Source organism: Vidua chalybeata, chromosome Z (assembly GCF_026979565.1).
Source record: "Vidua chalybeata isolate OUT-0048 chromosome Z, bVidCha1 merged haplotype, whole genome shotgun sequence".
Taxonomy (NCBI): Eukaryota; Metazoa; Chordata; class Aves; order Passeriformes; family Viduidae; genus Vidua; species Vidua chalybeata.
In genome coordinates, this window is record NC_071570.1 from 42,591,114 (window position 1) to 42,608,321 (window position 17,208).

The 17,208-nt window shown below is 41.5% G+C and overlaps 1 protein-coding gene across 5 annotated transcripts in view; it reads left to right on the forward strand.

Moving 5' to 3' along the window:
- DNAI1 (dynein axonemal intermediate chain 1) overlaps positions 1–17,208 on the forward strand; it is a 136,584-nt gene that overhangs the window by 51,851 nt on the left and 67,525 nt on the right. For all 5 annotated transcript variants that reach the window (XM_053932955.1, XM_053932953.1, XM_053932952.1 and 2 more), the window contains exon 13: positions 10,682–10,929. In XM_053932955.1, the coding sequence (XP_053788930.1) occupies positions 10,682–10,929 (248 nt within the window). The remainder of the gene's footprint in view (positions 1–10,681; positions 10,930–17,208) is intronic.

Sequence of the window (17,208 nt, forward strand, 5' to 3'; positions counted from 1 at the left end):
TGGTAGAAAGAAGGACTCCAGGAACTACTGACCTGTCAGCCTCCTCTCTGCCTGGGAAGATCATGGGATCTAGTTTCCTTCTAGAAACTCTGCTAAGGCACATGGAGGACAGGGAGTTGAATTGAGGCAACCAGCATGGCTTCACCAAGAGTAAGTCCTACCTGACAAACCAGAGGCTTTCTGTGATGCAGTGACAGCAGGAGTGGACAAGGAAGGGATTAGAGATGTCATTTATCTGGACTTTTGTACAGTCTTTGACATGGTCCCCTGCAACACCCTTCTGTCTAAATTGGAGGGAGATGGAGTTGATGGATGGACTGTTGGGTGGTGAGGCATTGGTTGGATACATCCAGAGAGTTGGTTGGATAATCACATCCAGAGAGTAGTGTTCAATGTCTCAGAGTCCCAGTGGACATCAGTGACAAGTGATGGTCACGGATTCATACTGGAACCAGCGTTCTTTAATGTCTTCATTAATGGCATAGATAGAGGGATCCAGTGCACTCAGCAGGTTTGATGACAGCACCAAGCTGAGTGGTGCTTTGACATACCTGAACAATGGGATGCCATCCAGAGACAAGCTTGAGGAGTGGGTCCATGTGAGCCTCATAAAGCTCAAGGCCAAGTGCTGGTGCTGCACCTGGGCTGGGACAGCCCCTGGTACCAGCACAGGCTGTGGAATGAACAGACCCAGAGCAGCCCTGCCCAGAAGGGCTTGGGGGTGCTGTGGGTGAGAGGCTGCACATGGCCCGGCCATGGCACTCACAGCCCAGAGAGTCAAACGTGTCCTGGGCTGCATCCAGAGCCCCGTGGGCAGCAGGGCAGGGAGGGCATTCTGCCCCTCTGCTCTGCTCTGCTGAGACCCACCTGGAGCACTGCATCCAGCTCTGGGCTCCCAATACAGGAGGGACAGGGACCTGCTGGAGTGAGCCCAGAGGGGACCACCAATGTGATCAGAGAGATGGAGCATCTCTCCTGTGAAAAAAAGGCTGAGATTATTTGGGTTGTTCAGCCTGGAAAGGAGAGGGCTTCAGAGTTTTTTATGTCCTTCCAGTATCTGAAGGGAGCCTACAAGGACTATTTACAAGAACATGACAAGGGTGGATGACTTTAAACTGAAAGAGTGTCGGTGTAAATTAAATATTGGTAAGAGATTCTTTACTGTGAAGGTGCTGAGGCACTGGCACAGGTTGTCAGAGAATGCCCTGTCATTGGAAGCGTACCAGGCCAGTGTGTTGCCCCGTGGATGCCCTGTCATTGGAAGTGTTCTAGGCTAGGTTGGATGGGGCTTGGAGTGAGTTGGTCTAGTGGAAGGTGCCCCTGCCCATATCAGGGGAGTTGGAACAAGATGATCTTTAACAAGATGATCTTCCAACTCAGGCCATTCCATCATTATGTGATTCTGTTTGAGACTAATAATTGTTTAGGTATTTGTGTTTTCTTTCTTTCTTTCTTTCTTTTTTTTTTTTTTCAGTAGCTCTTAATATCCATTTATGCTAACCCCCAATTATACACTTAACATACCTGCTTAAGATACATAATATTTCATGTACTGAAAATAAAAACAAGCAAAGCCCCCTACAATTTCTGTCAAAGAAGTGAATATCTGGTTTATATCCCAGCCTTATACAAAGAGGAATTCTGATAAATATTGTCCAAATTTAATGTTCAGTAGCTGGCTGCATTGAAAAATGGGAAGAGGTCCATTAGAGACCTGGGAAATGCTTAACTACAAATTAGTAGAGGCCTAAGCAGTCCTCTAGAAGAAATATCACTGGTTTTATGACCTGTTTTTATATACTTCCCTAAATATTTGATGTTATCTACTGATGCAAATGGGTTGGGGCAGGTGTTGGATCTGTAATGGCTACTCTTAATTTTCATGGTGCATGCTAGTGCAAAACTGACTGCATGCCCATATGTAAGACTCTGCTTCTTCCTTGCTCTTCTATCAAATCTGGGTCTTCTGCCAAATGTCTTCAAAAATGTTCTCAGAGCTGCTGTATCATCTCTCAATTTCTCCTCAATGGCCTGAGCTGTACATGTCCATCTCATCAGGCATCATCTGTCTGTTTCCAAGAGACCACAGCACTGCCATAAAACACTAACTTTCCTGTCTCTTAATTATGGAATACATAAGCATCTCCTGCAGTGTGTGCATCCCCCTCAAAGCTGTTCTGGTCAGGAATACTAAAATGCTGGCAGCCTGGCTTGTTTGCAGGCTGATTATCCAGAGGCAGCACATTTGTAGATATCCATTTGTGGCATGATCCTGGGGATTTCTAATCATTGCATGCCACCTGGAAGGCCCTCACTTGGCCACTTGATGGCACTCTTAAATATTTAATTGGTTGCAAATGTTCTCAAATTTCATAGTTTCATAGAACAGGGATAGAGGAAACAGAGCCTCAGGTATTAAAGAGTGAAATACAATAAAAATTGAAGCTTATATCAATGAAAACAAGAAAGGCAGGAGCAAAAGTTCAGGTGATTGTGGCAAATGCTGCCCAGTGTGTAACGAGAGGATTAGCACCTGTCTGGCTTCCCAGCTCCAGAGTGCTCTGCAGAGACAAGAGCTGCCTCAGCCTTTCCTCATGTGAGAGGTGCTCCATCCTTTTGATCATCTTGGTGGCCTTCTCTGGACTTGCTCCAAGAGGCTGAGGTCTGATATGCTGAAGACACCAGAGCTTGATGCAGCACTCCAGGAGGGGTCTTATGACAGCAGAGCAGAGGGGCAGAATCCCTTCCCTCAACCTGATGTTAGCTTTCATAAAATACAGGCAGCTGCATCATTAGTATTTACATTGTAAAATCATGCCCTTATGAGCATTTATTTAAAGAAGAAAATTTAAGGAAGAATTATAGTGTGTGCTAGACCCATGATGAAAAAGCCTGTCTGATCAGAATGAGAAAATTCTGGTTTTTTATATAGAGCATCACAAACTCAGACAAGTCACATATTCCTTCTTTTTGCACTGCTCACCTGCTCCCCTCACTTTCAGGGGAGCTCAGATGAAAGCCAGATCTTTCTGCTCTTTTCAGGAAACTGCTACCTCTTTTCATCCCCTTCTCCCCTGTTTTTGTTTGCTTTTGAGCCTCTGCTTTCACAGGCCCTGACAAACAGTGCATGGTTCCCGTGGTTCCTAACTACTCATTTTTGTTGGCCTGGTTGACTGTGGTTTCTCTTGTATTACTCTGCCAGACTGTATTTTAGAGTTAAAAAAGGCTATCTCTATCTGTCCATCTCTGCTTCTAAGGTGTGTCTTGCCTCTGACGTGCAGAGCCCACAGTACATATTAGGATGGCAACAAGGCCTCAGGACATGTATAAATTACTACTTGCTTCATCATCTGTTAATTTTGTCTTCTCCAAAATATCCAGAAGACTTTGAAATTCTGGTTTTGTACCTCTGTTATCCAAACTGCAAGTTCCTAAGAGCCCCAGCTAAAAATGTTAACTGGATCAGGAGTAACAGGGATTAGTCAAGCAGCTGGTGAAAGGTGTCAAGCAGAATGTTAAATTTGACATTCAAGCATCTAAATCAGCATAAGCCAAAATAATCTATCACTTGCCTCCTCTGCACTGGTGGACTTGCTCAGCATTTGCAGATCTTGCAGTATTAACACTGGTAATTGGGGGGTACATATTTCCCTGTGATAGGAAATGCCTGTGCTCACAGAGTTCAGGCCAATGCAGGTGGTCTCAACAGGGGTGTTCAACTTCCACTGATGAATGTCAGAAAATAAATGCTGGTGGAATTATCATCTGAGGCAGCATCTCAGAGGGGGTGCTGTAGTAGCCCTGGATCTAGGCATTGTTTTCATTGGTCCTGTGGGTGGGAATATAAACTCACAGCAGATGAAATATGTGACTGATGAAAAGGCAGGTGAAGTTGTAAATAATACTGGGGACAGAGCTGTCGTACAGAGAGATTAATGTTGTGGTAAACCAGAATTATTCAAAGCAAATGCATTTTGGTGCAGTCAAATATAGTATAATACTTCTCTAGACAAAAAGGAGTGTTGTATTTTGGAAGGCAGCAACTCTTAAAAAAAATGAAGAAAACCCCACTTTTGTGTACAGGTAAGGAATTTGAGTCCCTAGTATGGTAGCTTGGCAAGGAGGCTGAACATGATTCTGATGTGCGACAGGGAATCCTGAATAGCAGTAGAGATATTATTTAAACATTAGTGAGACTAATACTGGAATATTATGTTTGATTCCAGAGTCAACATTTTCCAAAGCATGCAGAAAAATTGTAGGTAGTTCAGAAAAAGCCCCAGGTTGATTCAAGAGTTGAAGAGCACACACCAAATGTGGAGAGAGAACAACATCCACTTGAAATTTGGACTTGAATTATGTCTGGCCGTCGCACAAATTCTGGCCATGTGATATCCTCCACTTGTCTCTGGAAAATTTCTAAATATTCTAGTCTTCTCCATGTCGGCTGAGAAGTGGCTTTCTCTTTGCAGCTGTGGAGGCAGTGCCTGTCACTGGATGTGACAAAGTAAATGTTGGTTCCTGGCTTTTTGCTAAGCAGTACTGTGCAGTGCTGGTGAAAATAAATGGGATTTTTTGAGTTCAGGCTGTGATGGTTATCAAAAGTATGCTGAAATGTGACTAGTGTTCAGTTTTTAAAGTATTTAATGAAGAGAAGCACCAGATATGAAAGAAGTCCTTTATCCAGTCAAGGTAGGCATAATAAGAATTAGCAGTGGCAAGCCAGGTAAGTTATCATGGTCTGGAGTCCCAGGGGTCCGTCTGGCCCCCAGGCCAGCAGCCACCGTAGGTGTCCCGGATAGCACTGTGCTGATGAGGCACAGCCTGTCTGGGCCCCCCAGCTAGCTCCGAGCCACTGGCTACTTCAGTGAGCACTTGTGGAGTGATTTCAGCTCTAGTGAGTTCAGCTCTCAGTGATTTTAGCCCTGTGCTCACAAAGTGCCTCAGCAGACACAGGGAAGGAGAGAGGTGAAGGCTGAGTGGAGTTCTGCGGAGATGTCTTTATTGGCAGCTTCTGCAAAGGGTTCCACTGACAGCTCTTCCGCTGAACAGGGCAAAGGTGTGGGTTTAAGTATGGTACTAAGGGAGTGGAAATTGTCCAATAGCTGGGGTCGATGAGAATACAATCTATAGCCTTACAGAGAGATAACAGGGGTCTGAGTGCGGAAGAGGGGCAGCTCTGTTCACTCATCATGACTCTGCATTTCTTATCTTAGGCTAGTGACCGCCTTGCAGGGCCTCTGACTGCTACAGTAAGTCAAGTAAGGAATTAGGTGCAGCTTTTTAATCACTCAAAGCAAATAAATGTTGAAACAAACTGCAAAATGAAACAGTGGCTTCTCTGTTTTTTGAGATCTTCATATGAAGTATGCATATACTTGCCAAAACCAAGTTATCAGGCTCAAAACAAGATATGCCAGTAACATTTTTGGATCTGCGGAAAAGAGGAGGCCAGGCTTTCTGGCCTTGAGTTATGAAGTAACGAGTTCTCAAAACATTTTCTTTTCTGGGAAGGGACTGTTTTGAAAGTCCAATATTCATATTTTCATTGCCCACAATATGGTTCACAGCCTGATCCATAGTGATGTGGGATATATCAACACAGCATTGTGTTGTACACAAGTATGGTGGACCTGAGTGCTCTGAGCATTTAAAGGAATAGGAACAGAATGAGCACAAATGATCCTATTTAAATTTCTCAGGGATCCTGGGATGAGGTCTGCTTGGGCAGAGCCCTCTGAAGTCCCAGTTCTGTTCTCTGTTCTAGCTTGCTGTAGTGTCTTTGGCAGTCCCCTCTGCTGCTCTATCTCATTCTGTAAACAGGAATGCTGCATATACAAGCTTAAAGCATTCTCAGGTGCTATAAAACTTTGAGATATTATTGTTGTTCCTGAAGAGCTTTGAAAACACATTCAGCCCATGCCCAAACTCTCTGAGCTCTTGGAAAGATTTGTTCTTTCCTGATTTTTCGGAACTACTGGCATACAGTTAAGCCCAAAGTGCCAGCTATTTCCTTTCTTACAGCACACCAATTCTGTGACTGCAGCAAAGTGTGGAATTGGCACAGTTTTTTAAAATAAGCCAGGAGAGAGTCTTGCTAGAGCAGTGCAAGGTCATTCAACTTGTTTCACAGTGGGTTAGATTAGCCTGTGCTCAGTGCTCTGCTGCACAGGATTTGCTCACTGATAAAAAATAAATAGTATTGAAAATTCACTAATTTGTGACTTGCTTGATCATCATGTCTGTGCCATGCAGATGGAAGCACAGGAATGTTCTTAGATTGTGCTCAGGGTTTTGAAGATTTCCAATTTACTAGGGAAAATTTGCTGGTCTTTTTTTTTTTGTGTCCTCTACACTTTAAATATTGGAAAGACAAATAAATAGCTGAGATATTTCTTTGGCTACCAACAATTTTGTGAAACTGATCTCTCCTCCAAAGAGGAGATTGCCCCACCAAGTGTAGAGCATAACCAGCCCCTTCCCTTAGCTTCTTAGTAAAGTAGTCCTAGAGGATAGAGCCCCAGCTAGCCAGCTCAAAGCACGAGTGTATCTGGGAGAGTAGAACTGCTTGTGTAGCTGTGATGCTCAGAAACAATCAGTTGTTCACAAATGTACTTCATTTTGCTTTTTTTTTTTTTTTTTTCCCAGATGGGCTCTTAGAGCTCACAAGACATATTTTAGGTACCAGTAGTTCTTTTTAGTGTGATGATAACTTGATCCAAGCCATATCAGTGAGACAGCTTACAGACTTGATTTTTAGAAAGCCATTACAGGATCACAGGATCTAAGATATAAGGCTACAGTTTTTTGGAGTTTAAATCCTCTAAAGAGAAAGTAATCTGACAGCTTATTACACAAGAAACTGTAGCACTGGCTCCTTGTGTAGTAAAAATCCTGACTTTAACTCATGTCCGTGGAGGGTCCCCACACTGAGATTTATTATATGGCTGCAGGATTTACCTGAAGCATTGTGCTTTCTACATTGGCGATGATGTTGCTTTGAGCATAGTTGTTCAGCCCTAAACATTTTGGAGGAAACGGAAGAAAACCATGCATGTCTCATGGATTTGTTCATGAATAAAGAGGGAAAGATACAAATAATTTTTTTTTTAATTCTGTCCAGCAAACAAAAGACTTTGATCTGATATTGGACATTTGCTGATTCTTTTAAATTCAGGTAAGGAATAATATAAATGAAAAATCTGCTAAACCAGGTACTTAGTAAGCATCAGAATAAAAGATTCAGATGCTTTTCAGATTATTACTTTGTATAAACTATTTGGTGATAATGATATTCTGGGATACTTTTCTAACACTACAGTATTTTTCTGAAAAGGATTTGGGGTGAATCTGTTCAGCTATAAAGGTATATTCAGGGGAGTATTTTAGACAGTGGTCATAGTTGGTTTGAAACCTGTTTCTGTTTGCATGTGATGTTTACAGGCTCAGTTCTCCATGTTGAGACCAGTAATCATGCTATCTGCATCTTTCCTTAGTAAAACTTGTCTTCCTACATACACTTGTTACATGTCAGTGTCTAAAATTTAGCCTCTGCTCAGGTGAACACTGAGGGCTCCTCATGAATACAGTCTGTATTCAGTCTGTTCATTCTCTTCTTCTTCTTGTGTCTTCCTGTAAAGAACAAGTCCTGCTGGCATTGATTATCAAAAAACTGTCCGATATCTCTAATATCTCCAGCCCTTGTATCTCAGGGGAAAAAAAAAAAACAAAAACAACAAAAAAAAAAAAACCAACCCAAAAAAAACCCAAAAAACCAAAACAAAACCACTAGTTTGCACTTAGTGGATTTGCATAGGGCAGATCTATTACGCTTCCAGTCCCTACCACTGCATCTGCATGAGGTGCAGAGCTGCTGTCTCAGGTCTGAAGCTGCTACCTTCACTTCCAACAGTGGTTCACCATTGCCAGATCTTGGTCTGTGTCTTTTGCACCTTTTAGCTGTGCTCTGTGATCTTCTAGAATTGATTCACCCTGCATCCTGAGAGTCTGTTTGCCCAGTGTTTTGGGGCAAAGTGCAGTACTCTGCTTGTTTTTACTGAAAACCAAAAACCTTTTTCTTGAAAATGCTGCTCTTTAAAGCTATAGCAAAGATGTGTTGCTGTGGGTATGTGCTGTGCTTGCTATTCTGGAACACTGTATATCACTAATGAAATAAGCCCTTTTTAAAAACTATTCATTAAAGAATATATTGATATGTCACAGGTTAGTACTCTGAATGAGAATTCACCGTAAGTTAAAATAGATGGATATGCCTATGCTCAGCAGGTTAGTGTTTTGCTGAGGTTTATGGCTCATGCTTCAGTGTTAATTGTGGGTTATTCTCATCACATTACCTTTCATCAAGAATAGGCTGTACTTTAGCAATCATATTCTTCAGCTGTACATGTAGTATTCACACATCTGTGATTTAACCCACATTCCTGGTATTTGATAACATAAAGGATAACATATGGGTAAGATTCAGCTCTTAGATTAAGGCAGGTTTAACATTCTGTAGTGGCCACTGCAGTCAATGGAGCCTAGAGAGTAAAGCAGCACTCATCGAAAACTCCCCTTTAAGGTGCTGCTGATACTGATGGTAGCAGAGCTTGGACTCTGAGTGTACAGCCAGCATACACAGACCTACATTTGGATGTTGTAAGCTGCAAGCTTCCTCTACATTTCACTCTGCCAGAGCTTCTTCTCAAGGCTTTGCTTTCCTCCTGCCAGACTAACCCTCAGGTGGAATTGCTGAAGCTGGTGAACGATTTCACCTGATGAAGGCCTGCTCTATTACCTCTCACTGAGGAATGTGGGTGGACTCTGTTCCTGTTAGGTCACTGGCAAGAGAACCACCTCCAAAAACCCCACTTAGATCTCTGGCTGAATCACCCTCTGTAGAGGTGTCTCCTCTGCTGTCTGTGCAAGGAACATGGGGCCAGCTCTCTGAGGCTCCTCAAAACACTGCTAACATATAGAAAATTAATGTACACTACAGACCTTCTGGGAATATGCCTGGCTGGTCAGCCCACTCCGAGAGAAATAAGAGCATGATATAGGTTAAATTCAAAGGCTGTCCAACCAATTTTACTTCATTCTGCTCTGAGTCACTCCTGGTGGTCATTTCCACAGCCTTCCCAAGTGCTTTTGCTTCTAAGGAGAGCACAGATTCATCCTTATCATGCATGGACCTCAACTAAATATCAGTTCAATGACATTACTTGGTTAAGAACAAAGACAATTCTGTGAATTAAAAGAACTGGAAAATCTTTGATGGAGAAAGTAAGCTCACTTCCTTTTCAGCAAGAATTCTAAGAGTAAGATTCCCCTTCATTTAAAAAAAAAAAATAGAAATATTATTTGGGGTCAGATATGTTTAATGCCAGTTTTGGAATCTCACCTTTCTGCAAAATAAAGAAGCCATTTTCCTCTTCTATCCCCAGTACAGAGAGACCTGTGAAAATATTCTATCTTTATAATCTAGTACAAAGCAGCCGTAATAATTTTGTTAATGTGTGTTTCTTTACTGATTCTTTGAATGTTTTAATGTGGTCCTGTTAAACATGGGGTACACAATGTCTGTACCTGCATGCTGACTTGGAATCAGTTTGCTACTAATTCTCTAAAGTTAGTGTTATCACTGGAGTACACATTTACCAAGACCTGATCCTGCAGGTCGGAAAAAATGTTAAGAAAGGCAGGAAGCAGTTTTAAAATGAGAGGACTGTTCTGGAAACAGAATGTATAGTATAGTGAGTACTTGAAACACAGAAAGCAGTAAATTTATTTCCCATATACTGTGTGCCTGAAGGCATTGGCAGTAATAAAAAGCACTGGATAGCTAGAATGCTTTCAGAGGCAACATTGTTTTCATAGATTAGCAAAGTTCCTTCTTTGTTTCTGGAGAGCTTATCTACATCAACAGCTTTTCTTTCCGTTTCAGAGAATTTGGAAATTGTTTTTTTACATGATCGAAATACCCTAAGAATTGCAGAGACAGTCAGGGCATGATAACAAAAAAACACAAAAGAAAGATGATCCTACTGAGAAAAGGGAGAGCTCATTTCAGAAAGCACAAAGAAAAGTTGAAAGTAAATAGAAAAAATATTGGAAAGTCTAGGCAAAAAAAGAGCTTCTGTGCCAAACTGGGAGATGTTGGACATAAATAGAAAATAAAGCTGTAGTAACTTTTATATTGTCCAGTTATGAGTAATGGCAATTGATATAATTCTTTACATATACATTAATGAAATCTTTTTCTTTGAAAAAATAGTGGAGACTGAAATATCAAATATCGCCAATACGGAAATTGAAATGGTGCTGTCCTTGGTTCAGCCTTTATGTCTGCAGTGTAGTGAAGTCCTAGGGCACAAAAAGAAGTGTAATCCTAGCCCAAGAAAAGAAATGTCCACAAAATTCTTTCTTTCCTCCACACTTCTCCTCACAGCTCTCTCTCCTGAGAAAAAAAGCACACCAAAATAGTAATTTTTCTGTATAAGTACATTGTGCCTATGTCCTGGAGGTGGCATATCAGTGGTGGAAAGGATGTTCAAAATGACTATTTGGTCCTGTGACTGGTAACTTTGCATTCAGGTAGATTTTGGGCATAGGCGAGAGCTGTCTGTTTCTACCTTTCAATAGCTGAGGATCCTGGAAACTGATCTGACATCTCCTTGTTTAGATGACTTCATGAAGCAGGGCCATGGCATGCTCCTGCTCTACACCCTGAAGAACCCCTCCTTCCCAGAGTACTCCTTCAGCAGTGAGAGTGGTGTCATGTGCCTGGACTTCCACAGTGACCACCCCTACCTCCTGGCAGTGGGCTTCTATGACGGCAATGTGGCCATCTACAACCTGAAGAAGGCAAGCTCCCAGCCCAGCTACAAGAGTAGTGCTAAGTCAGGAAAGCACACAGAGCCAGTGTGGCAGGTAAGGGTGTTTTCCTTTCCTGTGATTTGGCCTTGAATTGCATGGAGCTTGGGCACAGCAGGAATGTCCTGTATGGGGAAAGGGTGCTGTTTTAGTACATGCGGTTGATTAAGTTATATTTCAAGCTAATTTTGAATTATGCACAAAGGCAAAGCAATGAATCCTTGGTCCTCAGTAGCCACTAGACATGTGAGCAAAAGTGTGCTGTAAACAATTATTTCTCCTTAGTTTTCATTATTAGAGTTGACATCTTTTTGGAGAAGAACTGGTATCTTCTGTATGTACCAGCATGCAACACTATTTGTGTTCCAAACAGATCACAGGATAAGCAGTGCATAAAAACAAATAAAACAAGTATATGAGCCTAAAAGAGAGTGCTGTTGGGCGCAGTAAGTTCAGGGGCAGCTGCCTGTGGAACTGGCTGCCACCAGGATTCAAGACACACTACCTACCTTTTAGTTAACTTTTAGTTGACCTTGAAATACTCTAGTGAATTCAGAACTGCGGTGTGCAGGTAATGTTCTTAAACTACTGCCACTCTGGCATCTGCCACAAAGAGCCACCAGATGGGTGGCACTGTGAAGGGTCAAGGTAAATACATTGCTACATCCAGCTAACTAGCTGTGTCTGCAATGTAATCTGAGCTCAGTTTGAAGCACTGGTATCTGTGCTTTTGATCTTGTTCTTAGCAGTAGAAATGTGGCAGCACATATTTTAACACGGTCTGTATGGGGCTGTTGAGATGCATGGGTGTGTGTTTGGTTTGCTAGCCTGGGCTAAAGGTGTTGCTGTGGTGACTGTGGCTGTCACTGACTTAGGCTGGCTGATAAAGCCTCACGCCCGTGTTCCTTGAACTTTGGCACATGCCTTGCAAGGATTGTCCCCCAGCCATGGCTCCATCTTCCAGTAAAAGTCCCGGAGATCAAGGGAACCTGATGGGACTACAGATGAATGTGGAATATGCCAAGAGCAAGACCTCTGCTTGCTAGAAACAGAGAGTTTGTGCAAATGTAACATTTCAGAGAAGACATGAATTTTATATTTCCTTCCTGTCTGTCCAAAGCTTTTCCTCTAGCAGATATTTATACCTCTTCTATAAGAGGTTAACAGAGTAGCCTGAACACACACACACACACTCACACACACACACACACCCATGAAGAAAACTTCTGAGCTTTTCCCATTGCCATTTAGGCTTCCAGTACAAAAACCTGGCAAAATAGTAAGTCCTATGTGAAGTTTTTCATGGTCTTGCTGCAGCATGCTATAGGAAGTCGCAGCTGTTACATTAGAGACACAAAAATGCCAGATCTCTTGTGCCCCAGATGATATTGGAGAGGACTGTGTGCTGAAGAGGCGTTATTAGCAGCCTGTTCCCTGCAGACCAGGAGCAGGTACACATAGCAGTGGAGGCATTCTTTGTGAGGTTTGTAGGGGAAGGTTTATGTGTACCACTTGGCAGCAGTGAGGCTCAGAAGTGAAAAAAATCATTAGACACTCTAGGAAGATAGCTCTGAAAAGGAAATAATCTACTCCATGGATATGGATAGATGTGTAAAGAAGTTCCTGCTTCTTTATTTCCAGAGGTTGAGTGCTGAGAATCATAATCATTAGTTTTCTCTGACAATAAGAGAATTTCTCTGAGCAGCCTGTTCTAGTGGAGTGTCCCTGTCCATGGCAAGGAGGTTGGAACAGAAAGGTCTTGTTCCAACTTTCCAACCCAAATGATTCTGTGATTTTGTGATTAAAGTACCAATATTTTACTAAACTTTAGAATTTTTAACTTCTACAAAACTAGCAAGCAAAGTTAGTAGTTAGGTGATTGTACAGCAATCCAAAGAGCTTGTACCTCAGTTGGAAAGAGATGAAGTGTAAGCATTTGTCAATATCAGCCAAAAGGTTTAGAAAAGATTTGCACTCCATTCAATGTGATGAAAAGCAGCATGGACTATATGTTAGGTTGAGACAAAGGATTGTTATTCTTCATTCAGCATTAAATGTTCTAGAAAGTGATGCTTTTTTTCTCATATTTAGCTCAAGGATCCCCTATTCTCCCCTACCACCACCCCACTAGTCTGAGGGCCAGTCTTTGTCTAGATCCTAGACCTCAAAAAAATCCCCCTTTTTTATAGGAAAAATGAACAAAGTAGAAAAGTAACAATGGTATCCTGAGCAATTAGGAGCCTTTGTTCTCTGGACTGTCTGGCTTTTTTCTTTTGAAACAATGCAGTCCTTTCACAATGGAAGCAAAATGGGAAGTGGGTAAAACAGACTGACAGCTCTTTTCTTGTGCTGTTTCATTTTCAGTGACTTAGTAATATCTCAGTATATTTGCATAAAACAAAGCTGATGTAATGTTCCCATTGGTAAGACCAAAATGAAATAATACAAATTTTCTACTTCTGTTACCTAAGAAATAGTTTGTCTACCTTATACCACTCCCTATTTTTTAAAAAAGCATAGCAATGGTTTCTTATAGATTTGGGAATTATCTCTCAAGTATTAAGAGCTATTGCATTGTAAATAATGGAAAAGTCTAGCCTGTTTTAAATTACACATTTCTAATTGCTTATTACTAATTGGTGAGGATCCAAATCCTCGGAGAGGAATAAACAGAGAGGAATAAACACGTACATAGACATATGAATGGATATGCATGCAGTTCTGCCATCAAAACTCAGGTGTCATAGGATCATAGAACTAGAAATTATCTCCCACATCAGAGAATTCAGGCCTCTCCCTTTGAATGTAAACACCAGCTTAAAAGGAGTCACCTCCTAAAAAACTGTGTAAAACCTGTCATGTTCTGCTGGGAACATTACCTAATGGTTAATGGTGCCATTAACCTAAACTCCTCTTTAATAAAAATAATTCTCAATTAGTCAGCAAAATCCTCACACTCCCATCATCTCTGAATAGGTCTACAAAGCAAGTCCCTGAACAGTGTGTTTTTTGAGCCAATGGCTCAGTCCCAGGGCTTGGCTCTGAAGGTTAATGAGGTTGGCCAATGTGGAACTACTGGACGACACTTTGCAGCCACAGGAGCGGTGTTCTCTGGGAAAAGTGACACCTTGCTGGGAAGGGGCTCTCAGCATAGAACCTCTCCTTTTTCTAGCTTTAGCTTTTCTTCTTTCTCCTTTCTTTTAAAAAGTTTATGTTTAGGGTTTATTTACAGCTGAGAAGAGTGATTTTTCTCTTATCTTTTTTCACTGGGATATACCAAATGTTTTAGGTTTGAACTATTTGGAAGCTGGAGTAATTCAGAATTAGGAATTGATAACTGAAACTATGTGTTAGGGTTTGTTTCTGTTGCTCAATCCCCTTCCTAAAACACATCTTATTTGACAGATTTTTTTTCACTGTGAGCTTCTATTTTACTTTCACATCAAGCCAAAAGCATGTTATTTCTGGTGAGACTAGTGCAGAGCTAATCCTCTTGCAGAGGGTTGAAAATATTTTTTTTTACTTGCTCACCATCAGAGTTACTGATGAAATTCCCACTGCAGAGTGTTGACCCTAGGATTTGCAAACGGAACATTTCTTTTAGTTGTGCTTCAAGCAAATCTCGCATGCCCATGTGGATAGTGTGTTTTGGAATTGCTGTGGGGATTTCACTGGTTAAAAACATAACTTTGTTCAGTGTTGATTTACTGAAGTTGATCTGTTCTCCCTGAGGAGCTGCTACCCTGAGCTTCAGATGGTATCCTGAAAGAATTATTTTCTGCCCTATATTTTTACATGGGAAGAGAAAGGGCTGGCCACTGCAGGCTAATTCTTCACCAAATCCCAGTCAGGTTAGATGTGATGCTCATGGTTTCGACAAAGAAGTCAAGGCAAGATGGTGATAGCCTTCAAACTACCAAAGGAAAGTAAAAGGAGTGTCAGCTTGCAGAACAGTTTTCCAGCAGAACTTGTGGATGTCCCATCTCAAGTGTCAACCTGACAAAACACACCTGAAATTGCTCACTGGAGTTTGTCACATAATTGCATTATCCCTTCTATTTGTCTATTTTCTGTGTTTTAGTCTAAGTTCTTAAATAAATCTACACTGAAGTTTTGCAATTTGTGAAGCCACCCCAAGCTCTCTGAATTTTTGTTTTGTTGATAGAAGTAAACGAAAGTCCCTTTAAAGTAAGCACAGCCTGCTGTTCTTTACCCTATTCTGTGCTTCCAAACACAACTCCACAAAGAAAGGTCTTTATGAAAAGTTGAACATATTTTCTGCACTTAGAAAAAAAAAAAAAAAAAAGATTTTGTTCATAATCCACTGTCACACCAGCACATTGTTTCATTCTCATGATGAGCATTCTCCTAAATCTGTCATCTGCAGTCAGACAAACAGATTTTGCTGCTTGCATTGCCTCTGAGATGTTACTGCTTCACATAATATTTTGTACCTGTGGCTTCAGGCACACAAATTTTTTAATGCAAAGGAAATACAAGAAAAATATAAGATAGAAGGTTGCTATCAAGGTCAGAATAAAGATCAGCTGTATCAGAACAGCCTCAACACCCCACCTGTTTTCTTCACTAAAAAGCACACAATAGGTGGTTGCTGAGGAGAGTTCAGTGAAAAAAAATCTTGTTCAACTCTGTGATGATAGTGCTAGGGGATAACTCTAGAGGAGAAATAGGAATCTGGAGAATAGAATCTGAAACAGAGACCTGAAGCCAAGGAATCTAAACCCAAGAAAGGGGGAAGAATCTAGCCTGAAAGCAAAATGGAGCACAAACCTAATTGTGAGGGTCATTTGGCATCAAACCTCTTCAGTAATGCAAGCCAACTGTGTTTCTCATATTGGGTTAGCTCAATGTTTTCACAGAGGACCTTCCTCTTCAGCTCCAGCTTTCTACTACATTGTTTGTGCCGCCAGCCATGCCTTGCATACCTGGCCAGTGCAAGCAGGACAGACAGTTGAATTAACTTCTGACATCCCAGAAGTAAAAGAGACCAGAGAGGTTGCTCATTCTCTACTTGCACAGAAGTAGGAAGCAGTGGGAGAAATGTCCATGGACCAGTGAGCATGTATTTTGGGTCCAAAGATATCTGTCTGTCAGAGGCTCTCTTGCTGGAAGTAATTTTTATTCCTCCTGCAGTCCTTAGCTGCAGTCCTGCTCTGTACACTGAATTCTGTGTCCAGTAACAGGCTGTTGCAGCAGCAGTTGTCCTGTCTGCTGAGTACCTGACACTGGCTCCTCACTGCAGCACCATGAGGCATTTAGTGACTGACTAGCATCAGTTGTGATCCTGTCCTCTCCTGAAGGAAACTGGGGAGGAAGGGCTGTGCTTGGGAAGAGTTGCTATATGCTTGCTGTAGAAATCAGGGTCAAGATCAGCAGCTTTCTGGTTGTTCTTAGGGCTCTGAGCACAGCCCTAATGGAGGAAATCCTATGTCCCACAGAGTTAACTTCTACCACTTTTTGGAAAGGCTGTACTGAACCACAAAATCATCTGGAAGCTTTGGGCTCATTTCTGCATGGTAGAAATGATGGAAACTGCAAGATAGTCTGGTGGCAGAAATGCTGGATAAAATTTTTGCAGTATGCTTATACATTGTCCAAAACTGTTGGACACTGTTTAAGCCACTATAGGTTAGGAAAGGTAAACATCCAAATGCTTATTCCTAAATGTCTTTGACAATAATGAACAAAATCTCTCATAGTTTAACTTTGCTATTGTACTTCTTGAGATGGTATCTTCTGGAGATTCAGAAATTATTCGTGGTTATTTTTAAATTGTGCCTTGGGCATGGATTCTTTTGGGTTAGAAATTGTCTAGCAAAGTGTCCATTGCAGATCATGTAATGTTTGTCTAAAAAATGAGCTCTTTTTGCTTTGATGCTGCATTTCCCTGTGTACTTCATTCAGATGCTGAACTTATTTTCTACCTTCTGCTCTCACTATTTCTTGCTAAATAGATTCTTCTCTCATGCTACTCTTACCCTCTTCCTTTTACTTAAGAGCCAAACCATCCTTCTATGGGTTTTCAGATTGATTATTTCTTTTCTGGTGTCTCCAAGCAACATACAAGAAACTTTCTTTGCCTGTTAGTTGCACTGGGGCTAATTTGTGGAGAAAATTTCACTTATAAAATTGTGAAGTCCCTTTAAGTCTTGGGATGTTGGAAGATGTTAGCCTGAGGTTTAAAATACCAGAGAGGTTGTAATGCATTTGTTTGGTTGCTTGCGTCTTTGAATTCTGTTCTGCTGCTTTATAGTGTACATATAAACACACTGATGGGTTGTAATGGCTCTTATACAGCCTGTGAAACAACAGAAT